The following is a 17,445-nucleotide window of genomic DNA, read 5'->3' as shown; positions in this document are numbered from 1 at the left end:
TGTGTCCTCGGGGTGCCTGGGTGCCTCAGTGGTTGAGCATCTGCCTTTGGCTCAGGTCGTGATCCCAGGGTCCTGGGATTGAGTCCTACATCTGGCTCCCTGCAAGGAGCCTGCTTCTCCCTCTGCCTCTCTCTGTGTGTCTCTCATGAACAAATAAATAAAATATTTTTTTAAAAAAGAGTCTTCTCGCTGCTATTTTTAATGGTTTCTATAATCTTCATGATACCAGTAAATGGGTTCATAGCAACATGCTTGAATAACAAGCTCCATAGTAGTGCTCAACAGTGTTTCCAACTTAAATTCTTAATTCTGTAATTGCACTTCCTTTTCTTTCACATTGAAAATCTTGATTCCTAGAATAAGTCACATAATCACTATGTTTATGTGTATCTAATGCAAGAGAATGGTTTAAAATACAATATTAATATAATCAATAAACCTACAGAATAAAGTCCAATATTTTTAATGCAATTCCATTTTTTTTAATTTTTAATTTTTTTTTGAGAGAGAGTGTGCATGGTGGGTGCAGCACAGATGGGTTGGGAGAGAGAGAATCTTAAGCAGCCTCAGCGATCAGCGAGGAGCCCCACATGGGGCTTAATCTCAAGACCTTGAGATCACAACCTGAGCCAAAATCAGGAGTCCCACACTTAACCAACTGAGCCACTCAGGTGCTCCTCTTTTTTTTTTTTTTTTAAACTTTGTTTCAAACAGTTGCTCCCATGACATCCCATGATGGTCAAACCGTGTTCCAGAGCTACACTGTCAATAGAGTGGCCATTAGCCATATGCGGTTATTGAGTCCTAGAAATGTGACTAGTCTATACTGACGAGTGCTGCCAATAAAAAAACACGTATCAGATTTCAAAGGCTTGGTACAAATAAAAGAATGTCAGTATCTTATTAACAATTTAATAGTGATTAATAATTTAATAATGCTTATTACCTTGGCAATATATTCAACATTTGGGGTTATATTAAATAAATTATTAAAGCTAATTTCACCTGTTTCTCTCATTTTTTTTAATGTGACCATTAGAAAAATTTACATTAGTAGCCCACCGTCTATTTCCATTTGACAGTACTGGTCTAGCATCACTCATACACATTTTGTGTGTGGCAATGGAATTCCTTCATCTGATAGATGATTGGTCCGAGGTTTTTTTCCAATATGATGGCACCAGATATCTAACAGTTAATTGTCCTAAAATCTTAAAAAATGGAGGCTTTCTGCTCTTTGAATGGTCTAGGTGCTGATGCTATTCAGGGGAAAGGAGAATCTGTTCTTATTCCAGAAATCTTAGTCTCCAAAATTTTATAAGAGCTTTATTTCACTACCATTAAACCACAAAATGATTTAATGCTAATTCTAAGTATAATACTCATGATTTCTGGTTGAATAAAACTCATTCTGACCCATTTTGGGTAGTTTCTAGAATTATTAGGACCCATGTATTTTTACATGTTCAGTTAATTTTGAATTTATCAACAACTTGACCTAAGAGGGTACTGTTGTTTACTCATAATTACATTTTCAAAATCAAGGCCCATGAACAGACATTCAGGATTCAGTAACCACAGTAATCTGAGCAGGAACAGCTTAATATAAATAAATTATTAACTATTAACAGGGGAACTAGAGATGCCTGGGTGGCTCAGTGGTTGAGCGTCTGCCTTCAGCTCAGGACGTGATCCCGGAGTTCTGGCATTGAATCCCTCATCAGGCACCTTCATTGAGCCTGCTTCTTCTCCCTTTGCCTCTGTGTCTCTCTCCGTGTGTCTCTCATGAATAAATAAATATTTAAATAATAAATAAATAAATAAATAAATAGGGAACTAACTACTTAGGAGGGAATAAAAGAGAACTCCCAAAAATACCCTATGGTAGAGGGAGGGTAACCAAAGGAACCAACTTGGAAGGCGAGGGAGCCCCTCCCTAAGGCTGAGACACAGACTTCATTGGAGAGGGTATGACTGGATCCACCAGCCACTGGATGGCAGAGAAGTTCACTGGATGGCCTGAGATAGAGCTGATACGCAGTCAGCAGCTGAAGCCAATGGGCAGGAAACTGTGGGCCTTGGCTGGCAAGCAGGACATCCCACAGTTGGCATACTAGTAGATAGAAGCCACTAGTACTAATGTTAGGGTTCCTAGAGGGCAAGAAACCACCTGTTTATGTAGATGAAATTTATCCTCCAGTACCCCCTACTGATAAAGCTCAACATTCAGCCTGCTGGCAAAGAAATGTCCCAGTATCTCAAGCAAAGCAATGAAGGATGGATCTGGAATAAGTAGATATTGAGTGCTTTTCCAACTAGGGCCCGGCAGAATGGCTCCCGCAAAGAAGGGTGGCGGGGAGAAGAAGGGCCCTCCTGCCATCAACGAGGTAGTGACCATCAACATTCACAAACGTATCCATGGAGTGGGTTTCAAGAAGTGTGCCCCTCGGGCACTCAAAGAGATCCGGAAATTTGCCATGAAGGAGATGGGAACTCCAGATGCGCACATTGACACCAGGCTCAACAAAGTTGTCTGGGCCAAAGTTCCATACCATATCCGTGTGCAGTTGTCCAGAAAATGTAACGAGGATGAAGATTCACCAAACAAGCTCTACATGCTGGTTATTTACGTACCTGTCACCACTTTAAAAAATCTACAGACTGTTAATGTGGATGAGAACTAATTGCTGATTGTCAAATAAAGGTATAAAACTGCAAAAAAACAAAAAAGTAGGTATTGAGTGATAACTGGCACACCTCCTCTAAAGGTAGTAGGTCTTAATCTTTTGCTGTCACTTTGTACAGGTACACAAAAGACTTTCCAGAAAAGAATTTTACCAATATCTTTAATAAGGTGTTGCAACTTCTGGGTGGCAAATAAGGGTTTAGGCTTTTACTTTTTAAGCCTCTTTTTCTCACAGATCTCTGACTCAATCTGGCCATGATGAGAGTTTCTCTTTTCCCCCCTTAACCATTTCAGGAAATTGTGCTCCCAGGATCAGTCTTGGAAGTTTTGGGTCATCTCTGGTACACCAATCCCTAATTATACATAAGAGGAACTAGAGTGTTTAAAATTAACTGATATGGGGGGGGAAGTTGGACTTCCCTTCCTGACCCAGAGAGGAGCATGCATAGAACAATTATCTACCCTAAGGAGAAATAGGTACACCTGATACACCTGATTTTGAGGAGTCTGTGAGCTGAGGGTACAACAAAGCCAGATGGATAGTCAAAACAGATACACAGCCAGGTTTAGTTTATGACGCTTGTCTGAAACAACAAAGCCCTTTATGAAAACAAAAACAAAACCCAGCCCAGAGATGGAACTTGGATGCAACATTCTCAGGAGTGGAAGGCTCTGAGAGGCCCAGAGGAGGACATGAAAGGAAGACATTAAAGGGTCTCACGAGCAGGCACTCGTTTCATCCCACATTACACTGCTACTCCTCTTGGAGTCTGTGTTGTTCCATGCCTCTGACTTATGCCAAATTGTTGTGGGAAGGGGGTACAGAAGATTTAAAAGCAAGATTTTATCTCTTGTGGGGACCACACTGCAAAAGGGAGGAGGAGATTGTTCATCAGCCAGAGTGAGACCAGCACCTCCAATTCTTTTTTTTTTTTTAAGATTTTATTTATTTATTCATGAGAGATACAGAGAGAGAGAGAGAGGCAGACATAGGCAGAGAGGGAAGCAGGGTCCATGTAGGGAGCCGGAGCCTGGGACTCTAGGACCATGCCCTGGGCTGAAGGCAGCGCTAGCCACTGAGCCTCCCAGGCGTCCCACCTCCAAATCTTTAATATGGAAATTATATGCTTCCTCTGATCTGAATTCAACCTAAGGCCCCTCTTCAGGGTTGCTTTGTGGTCACTGAAGGAAGAGAGGCCTTGGGATATCCAGGCAGGAAAGATGACATTTATCAGGGGAGAGAAATATGGACCTTGTTGTAACACACTAAACTTTTCAAAAAGTTTAATACAGAGAATGGGTGGTCACCAGAGGGTAGGGGGTTTGGGGGATGGGTGAAACAGGTGAAGGGGATTAAGAGCACACAGATCATGATGAGCAGTGAGAAATGTACAGCATTGTTGAATCACTATATTGTACATCTGTACCTAATATAACACTGTATCTTAATTATACCTGAATAAAAAATTACTATTTTTTAAAAAGTTAAAAAGGGAGGGTACTGAAAACAAAAATTTGAATAGACTCCAATATTTGTTCAGAAAAATTTATTAGAGATTGATGAAAGCATTACAGAGTTTGTTAGTTCAGAGTTTACATTTTTATTTTATGTATTTTGTGTATTTTTTTTTTCAGTTTATATTTTAGAAAATGCCACCTGAAACCAGATTTGCTTTTGAGAATATGGTCATGGAAGATGAGCTTCTGCTACCAAACTCCTCCTGCATCTCCTCCTGTTCCATGAGGCACTTTACAGTTGAGGGATAACCCCTTCAGGTTTCTGCCATGTCCTGTCTGTGTCCTTTTTGCCTCTCAGTTGGCACGGGGGGAGGGGGGGGGCCTCAAAGAGGAAAGACACATGGTGGCGAACAGAATGTAAGGGGTTGTTAGTCAAGAGGCCCTCTACTCTGAATCCTGAAATCCATGTGCTATAGGAATTAGGGCAAATCCCTTCTCCTCTCTGGGTCTCAGGATCCCTACCTATAAAGTTAGAGCTGTTTCAGCTCCAGGGCTTTATCAGAAAAGTCAAAGAGCTGACAGGGTCAGGATTTGGGGAAAAGGTGAAGAGAATGAGCAGCAAAGGCAAAAGGCCTTGGCCTTGTCTCTGGCATTAGCTCTGGGGAAGGTGACTCACTCTGGCCCACCCAGAATGGCCAATCTTTCTTGGCCCACCACACCCATTTTCTCCCCTGACCTCCTTGGGAAGAGAATTTCTGATAAGTCATAGATGGATTGCCTTAGTCATCAATTCAATAGGGGCTATTGACTGGAGCACAAGGAGTCATGTGGATGATTTATTTGCACCAAGTGAGCTAATCTTGTTTGAAAGCTGTAAGAGTCCTGACACACCTAGGTGGACACAGGGACAGCAGTCTTCCTGTGCCTTGCCTCTACCAAAGCCCAGGTTTGCAGCTTTCTGGGTACTTTGCATTGATCAAATACTATATCTTATACATTCTAGCCTCTATGGCCCTCTCACTGACCTCATCTCTTCTCTTCCACCCTGTCCATATGTTACCCACCAGAAGACCTGGTCTGTGCCTTCTCTAATCCTCCAACACCAAGTGGTTTAGTGCTTCCTTCTACATATTCTGATTGGCTGTCAATCAATGGGACCTTGATAACTGTGATAAGGATGCCATACATTTTGCCCACTATCATATACAACTGTGGGCCAGCCCTGGTTTATTTAACTTGCACCACTAAAATTGTGGGTATTGTACTTCATAATATAAGTTTTATTTATCCTGTTTTATTTAACTTGCACCACTAAAATTGTGGGTATTGTACTTCATAATATACTTTTATCTCCTAATATAATCCTATTTTCAAAGGTTACTAGGGGAGAGTTTTACATTCTGGCTTGAAAACCTTTATCATACTGCATTCTTGACAAGAAACCTCCAGGAATATCTGATTAGCCCCAGAAATTATCAGTCTTTATCCTGAATTAGATAGAATAAAATGTGTAACTGGTATGTGGAATGAATTCACCTCTCCAAATCTCATATCTTCAGAACTTCCCAGAACATTCACATACACATGGGCTCTAAGGACGATAACAGGCTTCAAAAAATAATTCATTTTGGCCCGCCAGAAGTGATCCTCTCAGGATGAACTTGATCTGTTAGGTAAGGAATTACCTAACATCAGCATGTCAGTATCCTTTGACCTATCCCATTGAGATTCAAGCTTTTGACTAGAGCTCTTTCCTTTCCAGTTGACTTTACATGCATTCTTTCAGGCTTGTAGTTTCTTTCATGGCAAAGATTGAAAGATGCACACATCTAGCTAAAAAAGCAATCTGATTTTCTCTCACTGCCCAAAGTTAGCAAACAACCACATCAAGTCCTGAGGGGGGGAGTGTTGGGGCTTCTCCCTGTGGGTGAGAGTGTGTAAGTGGAGGAATGTTTAAACTGGATAACCAGCTGCCAGAGGATCCTACACTGGTGGCTGGACATCAATAGTCCTGATGGTTGTTTCAACCTCAAAACTCTATGAGACTCTTTCCCATGCATGGAAGAGACAAAGAGGACGAGCCCAAACTTCTAGAGCCCTTATGTTGGCACTTGATCAGATCCTGTGTTAAAGATTTCTTGTAGGGATCCCTGGGTGGCACAGTGGTTTGGCGCCTGCCTTTGGCCCAGGGCGCGATCCTGGAGACCCGGGATCGAATCCCGTTGGGCTCCCAGTGCATGGAGCCTGCTTCTCCCTCTGCCTGTGTCTCTGCCTCTCTCTCTCTCACTGTGTGCCTATCATAAATAAATTTAAAAAAAAAATTTAAAAAAAGATTTCTTGTATAGATATGTTGTTTTCTATTTTTTTTTTATATGTTGTCTTCTTAACTAAGATTCAGGTTCTCCAGAGGCAGAGCACACTGCATTTCCTCTCCTGCTGTAGCCTCTACAGTATATAGCCTAGAGTTCAGCATTTAAGAGGAGTTCAGAGCCACCAAATTCTTTCATCCTTTCAATGGCATGCTTTCAAGTTACTATTAGAAGTAAGGTTTCAGGGATACAGAGATACAATTAATACATGGTCCCTACACAAAAGAAACCCAAACAGCAGAGTTTAGAAAAACTGACTTGTAATAACAGAATTTATTATATTGTTATGAGTGTTTGCCTACCAATATACCACAGTTATGGGTGATGGAAGTTCAAATAAGCAAACTTGGGCAGCCCGGGTGGCTCGGCGGTTTGGTGCCACCTTCGGCCCAGGGACTGATCCTAGAAACCCGGTATCAAGTCCCATATCGGGTTCCCTGCATGGAGCCTGCTTCTCCCTCTGCCTCTCTTTCTCTTATGAGTGAATAAATAAAATATTAAAAAAAATAAGTGAACTGTACATTTGTAACTGGTGAGGTGTATTAAGGAAGATTTGACAAGACCCTTTGGACCCGGGACTCAAAGGATGATTAGCATTTTAACAGGTGGAGAGTGAATACCTAAAAACACAGATAAGTAGAACACTTCACTCAATGACCATGGAATACACATTCTTCCAAAGTGCACATTAAGCATTCTCGAGGACAGACCACGTTAGACCATAAAACAAGTCTCAAGAAATTTAAAAGAAACCAGATATTGTCCCATCATGAAACAAGTATTAGCTGTCTTATCTTGCACTTCAACACAGGGAAGGACTGACTGCTGACCTGCTTGTGATACAAACGTCTCTGCCAATAGGAGGATAGATTAAGGACATGTTCAGAAAACATTAGAGTGCCTGTGCCCAGGTAAGCACTTTACAGAAAGGGCACACTTACCTATAACACAGGGGCACTTACAATATCATCTTATTAACTGTACTCATTATTAGTGCCAGTCACTTATGTCAACTTAGCCCAACTTCCAGAAGTTACTGACATTATGCCTCCCCTCCCCCAAGTAAAGGAAGAGGTAGGTTTACCTCCAAAGGACACACGGTGTACTGATGGTAGTTACTAGGGAAACCTGCCTACTTGGCACTCCTCTGCCATCCAATTAGATTCTAATGTACTTTGGTTTGAAGAAAGAACTAAACAAAGTAGTCAGTGGGCAGAATTGTGTGTTATGGATTGTGTTGACACATGAACCCCTGCCCACTGATCTGGCTACTGACAGCTGGGCAGTGTGGAAAGGGTTGACAATATGGATGCTGTAATGGCACAAAGGAAGCTGCACTACATTAAATAGAGCCCTGTGGGGAGCAGACCTATGGAAAGATATTTGGGGTGTATGTGCTAAACCCGATGCAGCTAAGTATGGTATGTGTCCACTCACTCCCTACCCACAGTGCCAGGCAATCATGAAGCAGATGTGTTAGCCTGGGCGAGAGCCCTTCTGCTAGAGGAAAAGTTGTCTCTTTCTGATGCAGTAGGATGGGTCCACTGTAAATCAGGGAACTGAGGTCCTCAAACTACTTGGGAAATAGTAAAAAGATTACATTTGCCTTTAAAATATTCTGACTTATGAGCTGTTAACAAACTGCCCCCAATACTACCTCAGGCAAGGGCTGTTGTGCCAATACCCTTGGGCATACTGGGCAGATTACATGTCCTGTTTTTCACTGGCAAATAGATTACATAGGTTGCTTGCTGGTATGGGAAAGGCACAAATTATCAGTATCAATCTGGAGGATATTTTACTCTTTCTCCCCCACCCTCTAACACATGATAAAACATGCAATAAACTAGATAGACATTTTCCCCCCAAAATACCAAATGACCAATGAACACACAAGAAACTCAACATTATTAGCTATCAGGGAAATGCAAATCAAAACCACAATGAGATACCACTTCACAACCACTGGGATAGTTATAACCAAAAGATGGACAATAACATGTGGGTATAGATGGGGAGAAACTGAACCCTCATGCATTGCTTCTGGGAATGTAAAATGATGCAACTACTTTAGAAAACAATTTGGCATTTCCTTAAAAAGTTAAACATACCATATGATTCACCTGGGCATACGCCCCCCCAAATTGAAATCATATGTCCTCAGGCAGCCCGGGTGGCTCAGCAGGTTAGCACTGCCTTCGGCCCAGGGCCTGGTCCTGGAGAGCTGGGATCGAGTCCCACATTGGGCTCCCTGCATGGAGCCTGCTTTTCCCTCTGCCTGTGTCTCTGCCTCTCTCTCTCTGTGTGTGTGTGTCTCTCATGAATAAATAAAGAAAACCTCTAAAAAAAAAAAAAAAAAGGAATCATATGTCCTGAGGAAAAACATGTACATAAGTGTTCTCAACAACTTTATTCATAATAGCCAAAAAGAAGAAACAATCCAAATGTTCACCAACTGATGAATGGATAAACAAAAATGTGGAATATCCATGCAGTAAAGTATTTAGCCATTAAAAAGTAACGAGACACCTATTCATGCTACAGCACGTATGAACCTTGAAATCATTGTGCTAAGTTAAAGAAAGCAGATACAAAATTCCACATGTCATGATTCCATTTTTATGAAATGTCCAGAACAGGCAAATCTATAGAGAAAGAAAACAGACTAGTGGTTACTGGAGGGGTCTGGGGTAGAGAGGGTAACAGAGAGTGACAGAGAAGGTCACCTGTATTTGCCATGATGAAATGTTCTGGAATCAGGTATCAGTGATGTGGTGATAGTTGTACAACTTTCTGAATATATGAAAAACCACAAAACTGTAAACTTAAAGGGGTAAATTTTACAGTATATGAATTACATCTCAAAGTTCTAAAACTCAAATAACAACATCAGAATTAGTGTGATATACTTAGTATAGAACAAAGGGGCCTAATCACTTTTGATTGTTTGCTGTGATAATAAGGGAGAAAAGCAAAACACAAAATTCAACAGATTTCAGTAATTCATTCCACAAAAGCTAATGGAGCTCTTGCCATCCTATGCAAACTAAGGGTCTTAGAAGCTAATGGAGAGGCTTAGAAAAGGACACAGTGGGGATGCCTGGGTGGCAGAGCGGCTGAGCATCTGCCTTTGGCTCAGGGCCTGATCCCAGATTCCGGGGACCAAGTCCTGCATGGGGCTCCTTGCATGGAGCCTGCTTCTCCTCCCTCTGCCTGTGTCTCTGCTTCTCTCTCTCATGTGTGTTTCTCAGGAATAAATAAATAAAATCTTAAAAAAAAAAAAGAGAAGAAGAAGGAAGAAGAAGACGACGACGACGACGACGACACAGTGTACTGGGAGCCCAAGCATGGCTGGTTGTGCTTGTCTACCCAAGCATAGCTAATCAGAGCAGGCCACGAGCTTCTGGTCCTGGGAGCTGCAGACAGGCCTCCCTGGAAAGGGAATGACTGGTGAGATAAAGGCTAACAAGTTACCCAGGAGAGAGACACTTGAATAATTTATAGAATGAAATCACACTTTGATCTCCCAGACAAGTGAGAGCAGTTGTGCATCTTTTTGCCTGGGGCCCCAGACTGAGAGGGAAGGACTGGGTGAGATTACTCGGTCTCATGCCTAATTTTATTGCAAGTTCTTCCACGCAACGGGACAGGAGAGGGTAGTACGTTAAGAAGTAGGAAGACATGAGTCATGAGTCATGCAATAGATTTTATCAGAGATTAAGAAACATGAGGGGAAGAGGGATAACTATTAGAAAGTACAATCTGAGTGAGAAGAGGTGGCCCCATTTTAGTAAAGTGATGAAGATTAGAGTCACGACCTGGCCCGTATGAGGCCTGATGGAATAATGGGGCCTAGTTTGGTACCAAGTGATAGGAGAGGGGACAGCTTCAAACACAACAGCAGAGTGAGCACGATGGCTGACTCATGTCATACGAATAGCAATACAGAGGATAGAGGGTCAAGACCACAGGGATGGGAAGAGACCAAAGTCTGGGACATGGTGGATACAGCAAGATTTTAGCCTTCATGATGGGTGCAGACTGGAACAACTATTGTTAATTTATCATTTTTATCATTAGCTGTGCCTCCCTGACTCTTTTCCTCTATGAGTCTGTGGGCCTTGGGGAACTGAGGTTACACAGAACACAAAAATGCTAGAAATGTCCCCAAGACAATACAAAGTGCTGGGGAAAGGTAGTGTGTTTCAAAGAGGAAGAGGTAGCATCAGTGTGGAGATCGGGAAAGATTTTACTCACAAAGGCAGTGGCATAAGAACTTGAAAGGATGTGAAAGATTTAAAAAACTGTTTCCTGATCACAATATTAATTTATTTTGAGAAACACAGAAAAACACAAAGAAAAAATGAAAATCACAAATTATTCTACTACTCAGATAAAATGACCATTAATATTTGAGGTGTATATCTTTCTTCATTTATTTACATCTATATATCTACTTACATTTGCATCTATATATCTATAAATATCTATATCTATATAGGCATGTAGATATTAAAACATGTTTGTGTACATATGTGTGTGTGTATATACACAAATGCATATTTTATATGTCAAAAGACACTTGTAATCAATAAGGATTCTGACTAGGAAACAGAAGGTGAAACAGAATAAGCATAGGCAGGGGAAAAGAGCATTGGAAAGCAATGCAACATTCCAGAAAGAGCAAGAGATAAATAAGACTGGGTTTAAATCCTGCCTCTGCCTCTGTGGAAACTCAAGCAAGTTACTTAATTATGCTGATCCTCAGGTTCCTCATGTGTAAAATGGGTATAACAATATTTATGTGATAGGGCCGCTTTAATGATCAGAACCATGAAATGTGTCTGGTGCATAGCAGTGTGCCTAGAGAACAGTAGGCACTGAGCATGTGTCGGGGTAGAGCAGGCTATTTGGGCAGCTGCGTGTGGCTCTGATTCCTTTTGGTGGGAGATAATTGCAGGTAATGGAGAGGTCAGAGACAACTCACTCACTATAACCCATGGATCACAAGGATTCCAGATCTCAGTTAACTTTAAGAACAAATTAGCCAGAAGTGGTAATAAATCTTTTTAAACTACTTAACAGCATACTCAATTTCTAGACAAATCACTGCATAGTACACAGGCCACAATCAGCTGTCTCACTGCAAGGGATTTCCCTCTGATCAACTGTATTACAGTAGGCATAGGCCAAGGTGACTGGCTCACATTTTTAATGGTTATTCTAATATTCTTTATGCTTGAAAAATTCTTCTGACCCTCATAAACCAAAGTAGCAGAAGGACTATGATGGCCAACACTTTACTGATGATTCAGAGTGAACTTGGGCCAGTCAGATAATGTTTCTTTTCCTGTTTCTCCTGAATCAGGGTGGCAGGTTCCTGTCCCTGAGCAAAAGCATCAGCACAGGGAGAGTAATTCAGGCCATCAATTTGGGTGAAGTGTCTATTTGCATATCCGTTTTTCTGCAAAGCTATAAAAGTAATTGTCCATCCATCTCTGGTGAAGAAGACCATTATTCTGTCCTCACTGTGATTTGAATCTATTTTAGATATCAGCTACGTTTATGAGCCCTCAATTCACTAAGCCATCAAGGCAAACAGATGGTGCCTTGTACTCAGTGTGAGGGCAAAATGACTTGGAGAGCCTGGAGATCAGTCAACAAAAACCTATTTGCAGTGCCATTGAGGATGGCAGTGCTTCCCAGAAGAGGCATCTCATTCTCAGAGAATTAGCAGACTATAAAAATAGCCCTAAATCATTGTTGAGAGAGACAGCATGAGAGGCAGAGAGGCAATCAGTATCCAAGTCAATGGGGGAAAAGGGAAGGTGGTTTTAATAGGATGAGTGTAAAGGGTGGGTGACCAAGAGAATTAAGAAGGCACAGGAGCCCACAGACTCCATCTGGCTACTGCAGCCCCAGTAGCTGAATCATAGTCTGTGCCACTGAACTCAGGTACTCACCTCTGGAGAGACAACCTTGAATCATTCAGTCAATATTTCCCAGAGGCCTCCTATGTGCAGGATACCACTAAGCTAGCACTGCAGGTGAGGTAAAGATCCCATGTAACAGAAGGTCTGCTGCCAGGGTGCTGGCAATCCAATGTTCACATATAACCACAGTACTCAACATTGTATTAAGTGCCAGGAAGCAGCTAGGGAGGGAGATCATGCTTATCCTTTCTGGTGGAAAGAGCTGTTTGCCTATGATAAACAGAAAGCTTTTGCTTCCAGCAATCAATTGTGTTTTCGTATAACCTAGTTCTATACCTGTGCAAAAATAATATAATCTTTTTAGTTATATAGGTTATATAAAATTTTAAGATTTCTAGTTAATCAGGATATAGAACACATAAAGCTGAATATTCTCTACTAAAGGGTATATTTAATAACAAAATATATGGAATATAAAATTACATAAATTTTTAAGAAGGAACAATTGTGTTGTTAATCCCAAATCTAAGTGTCTTCAAAACAAAGCCAACAGGCAGGAGAGCTTCGGCTAAGTTAGGAGAGTTCTGTGCCTACCCACCCCACCTGCCATCTTCCCTGCTTCCTCCCATAAAGAACAAAAAGGGAATTTGAGGAGCTGTAATGAATCTAAGATCCATTTTTTAGGGACAACCTCACAACTTTTTATTTGAAAATATTGTCAGTGAAAACAGCCTAAGATGATGCATATGTATTTCCTTATTTGATCTGTTTAAGAGGTTTCCTATATAAATAATCTTCTTAACATCAGTGCATACAGGAGTCAGGCAAATCTGGGCCAGTATGTTCAGAGCACATTAGTATGACAGTAAAGGTAGTCTCACCTCTGCTTCAGATCTTCCCACAGAATTCATAAGGCTGGCCTGTCATTCATTTCTCTGCTCAGATGTGTCTAACTGGATGTGGAGAAAGGAAGAAGTTGTGTCAAGGGTTTATCCAGGTTTCATATTTGGTTAATGGGATGGATAGCTGTTTCACCAACCAAGTCAGGGAATTTAGGAGAAAGTGTAAGCTTATCGGGAAGGGAATGTCCAGAGCAGGGGGAAGAAGAGGAGAGAGATATTTTATTTTAAGAGATTTAAAGTCTCTTAAAGATTGATTGATTGATTTTAAGATTTATTTATTTATATGAGAGACACAAACTGAGAGAGAGAGGCAGAGGCACAGGCAGGGAAAAGCAGGTTCCTCACAGGGAGCCCGACGTAGGACTCAATTCCGGATCCCGAGATCATGACCTAAGCCGAAGGCAGGCGCCCTGAGACAGATGATTAATTCAATTCATTATGGACACGTTATGGAATCTATGGACTACAGAGGTAGAGAAGTCCAACACACAGTTCTAGAGCTTAGGCAAGAAGTATGGCAGAGAGAGGACAAGAGAGCATTAGTATACAGATGAGAATAAAAAAAAAACTATGAGGGCACATGAGATCATCCCAAAAGGAGAAAAGAGAGTCAGAAGGAAAGCACGAGAACAGAATCCTGGAAAACACCCACATTTAAGGGACAGAGGGAGTGAATTCAGTGATAGGAACTAAGAAAGAAAGCCAGATTGGAAGAACCAAAAGAAAGATGTCAAGAAGATTCATGGTGTCAAGTATGAGGAGTCAAGTCATATATGCGCTGATAAACTGAATTATGTCCACTGAATGATGTCCAACACTATTCTAAGTCTCAGTGGTGTGACAGGAAGAGAAACCAGCAAACTGAGCGAACAGTGATGTAGAAATAATATACGTGTGTGTGTGTGTGTGTGTGTGTGTGTGTGTGTGTGTGTATATATATATATATATATATATATATATATATATAATTTTTTTTCTCCTAAGCCAGGGCAAGAGAAAATACAGCAATAACTACAGGAAGGATGAAGAAGCTAGGAAGGGACTTTTTATAAATAGAAGAGTACTGGATATGAGAAGGCTGTAACAAGAGAAAATACGCAAAATTACAGATGAGAGAGCAAACAGTAGACAGCTGAGGTGGCAAGAAATGATGGAACCCAGCATAGGAGTGATTAGTGTTTAGTGGGAAGAAGGTACCCAAGACCAGAAGAAATGACTGAGGTGAATGCAGATAAGCCCAAGGTGGGGGCAAAGGGAGGGGTGAGAGAAGTTCTCAGTGCTCTTAGTGGAAAGGGTTAATGGGGATATCAGGGAAATGGAAGATGAGCAAAGATAAATAAAAGGATGACTTAGCACCATTCAGGAAACTCAGAGGTCTAGAGAAGAAAAGAAATTTAAGGTTACACTGCTGGTTACTGCTTAGGAATATGACAGCAAGGGGAAGGGGGCTAGTTTAGAGAGAACTAACATGTACTGAGTGTCTGTTATGTCCCAAACACTGTTCTTGGTATCTTATTAGGGTTATTTAGATCACATGATGCCACCCCACAAGGTACTTATTAATATTCCCATTTTATTGATAAAAAGTTGAGATTCCAACAGGCTAAAAAACTTTTTTAAAGTCATAATACTAATAAGCATTCAAGTCAGCATTCAAATTCATGTCTTTTGACCACATGCATGTAGCAATTCTGGAAAGACAAGCCAGTCCCCCTTCCACTCCATCACACTTTTTCCCTTGGTAGTGGGTAAGAATGTTGCTGCCTAGAACATCAATAACAAATACTAAGCGCATTAGTGGAAAAACCAATTCAAGACTAAAATGTTTAAAACATAGTATGTTTGGTCACTACAGAAAATATTACTATGTAAACACACAAATCCTACTGCCTTATTGATTACTAACAGGAAAAATATTTTACATAGTTGAACGAAACCAATCATATAAAAGAGAAAGTGTCAACTGAAGAGATGAAAAGTGCCTAATAGTTCCTTGCTTCTTCTCTGCTAAAGTCCGGCTTGAGCATCTTTATTATTTATATGCAGGTCCTCTGTAACTAAAAGACTTTAAAAAATGCAAACTGGGGACCCCTGGGTGGCTCAGCGGTTTAGCACCTGCCTTCCACCCAGGGCGTGATCCTGGAGTCCCGGGATCGAGTTCTGCATCAGGCTCCCTGCATGGAGCCTGCTTCTCCCTCTGGCTCTCCCTCTGTGTCTCTCATGAATAAATAAATAAATAATCTTTTTTAAAAAAAATAATAAAAATTAAAAATGCAAACCATGCAAACACATACACACAAGTGAAACTATCAGTTGTGTGTATAGCTTAGCTAAGCAGAACAGACAGAAATTCACACACACATAAACAAAGCCAGAAATGTCATAATATATATAGCACTTACTATATAGGCAATGTTGGGGCTTTACATATCATTTAAAGCTTCCCAAGAGCCCTATTATGTAGGTCCTATTATTGTACAAACGAAGAAACTGAGGCACAGAATGATTAAGTAACTGGTTAAGTAATATCACATGATTAAGTAATATCACAGAGCGGTAAGCAGTAAAGCAAACTCCAGAGTCTGCAGTCTTAAATACTATCATACTGCCTCTCATAAGATTTAAAAGGTGGCTGTGACTTTCCTCCTACTGGAGAGTTTTGAGACTGCATTTTAGAACTACTGATGGATGAGATACCTCAAATTTAATGTTCTGAAATATAAGTTGTGAAAAAGAGAAACTGTCACACCCAAGAAGAACATGGTAGTCTGATAGGATCAACAGCTGCTTCTTCTGGGGAAGAAAATAGCATTACTTATAAAACACCTTGACAGACTTACATAAGCAGTCCAGGGAGGGACCCAATTTTTTTTTTTTTTTTTTTTTTTTTGCCACAGGAGAATCTTTTGCTTGCTTAAAAGCTTCTATCTTGCAGGCTAGTTTTAAATAAAACTTTAAAACATGCTATTCATGTGCCTGGGAAGTTTGTTTTTGCTTAAAACAAATAGTTTAAGTACTATTCCATGACTCTGCAAAATGTAAAAGGTACAAAACTACAGCATATTATGAGTAGCCCTGCATGGCAGTCCTCTAACATGGAATTGTATGATGGTCTGGGCCTCAACAGTTCTTCTTGGCAACTGCTTTTTTTTTTTATTTAAATTTTTATTTATTTATGATAGTCACACAGAGAGAGAGAGAAAGAGAGAGAGAGAGAGAGGCAGAGACACAGGCAGAGGGAGAAGCAGGCTCCTTGCACCGGGAGCGCAACGTGGGATTCGATCCCGGGTCTCCAGGATCGGGCCCTGGGCCAAAGGCAGGCACCAAACCACTGTGCCACCCAGGGATCCCTTGGCAACTGCTTTGTAAGGACTATTGCTTCAAAGCAGCGGTCCTTGTCAAGGAGGTAGAGAGATGACGTAGCAGCCTTCTGTACCCAAGGATATGGACTCAATAGAAATAATACGAGCTACATACTGAGTAGTTTTTAATTTTCTGGCTGAGTAATACTGCTATTCACTTTCTAATCCATTCTACTTCACTACAAACTACCTCAAATATATTGTTCTTGCCAGTCAACATCCTGCTCCAAAACCTTCAAGGGCCACCTGATAGAACATTGCACAAATTCAATTAGTATTAAAATTCCTCCCCCAAGTAGCTTCAACCTATTTCCCATTATTCTGACTCTGCTTTTGTCACGGTTCTGTTTTGGCCTTTCCCCCACTCACTGTCCATACTAGAGCTACAATCCCATAGTCTACTGCTATTCCTCTGCCCACTGTTTCTTCTTTCTGGAATAGTCTCTCAATTTATTTACATGCTAGTCATTCTTCAAAGGCCACTCAGTCAAGCCCCAGTCCCAAGAAGTCTTCTCTGAAACTGCTCACTCACTATGGGATCTAGCCGAAGCTATATTCAAAGCACTTATCATAAACCGTCTTCCACGTTTTTCTATACTTGTTCTTTCTACCTAAAAATCGACTCAGAGAAGCAACTAAGTCTTTAGCTTCCGAATCCAGTGCAGTATCCACCACAACATACATGTCCAGTAATTGCTGGAGGGGACTTCAAACTCTAGTTTTAAAAATATCTGC

At 41.0% G+C, this 17,445-nt stretch overlaps 1 protein-coding gene across 1 annotated transcript; it reads left to right on the top strand.

Annotated features, from left to right (window-relative positions):
• Positions 1–2,330: 2,330 nt before the first annotated feature.
• LOC129507313 (60S ribosomal protein L31-like) lies at positions 2,331–2,945 on the top strand. Its single transcript, XM_055321653.1, has 2 exons — positions 2,331–2,663; positions 2,922–2,945. The coding sequence occupies exons 1-2, from the start codon at positions 2,331–2,333 to the stop codon at positions 2,943–2,945; spliced, it is 357 nt and encodes a 118-aa protein (XP_055177628.1).
• The last annotated feature ends 14,500 nt before the right edge of the window (positions 2,946–17,445 follow it).

The sequence above is a fragment of the Nyctereutes procyonoides genome, unplaced genomic scaffold (genome assembly GCF_905146905.1).
Source record: "Nyctereutes procyonoides isolate TBG_1078 unplaced genomic scaffold, NYPRO_anot_genome, whole genome shotgun sequence".
In the NCBI taxonomy this organism is placed as follows: domain Eukaryota; kingdom Metazoa; phylum Chordata; class Mammalia; order Carnivora; family Canidae; genus Nyctereutes; species Nyctereutes procyonoides.
This window is presented reverse-complemented; position numbering and strand designations above follow the sequence as displayed.

Bases quoted from the DNA above. Each gene is read 5' to 3' on its own strand.
- LOC129507313 (XM_055321653.1), top strand. From the start codon at position 2,331: ATGGCTCCCGCAAAGAAGGGTGGCGGGGAGAAGAAGGGCCCTCCTGCC. The intron at 2,664-2,921 runs GTTAATGTGGAT...TTTTTCTCACAG, and splicing joins CTTTAAAAAATCTACAGACT to ATCTCTGACTCAATCTGGCC.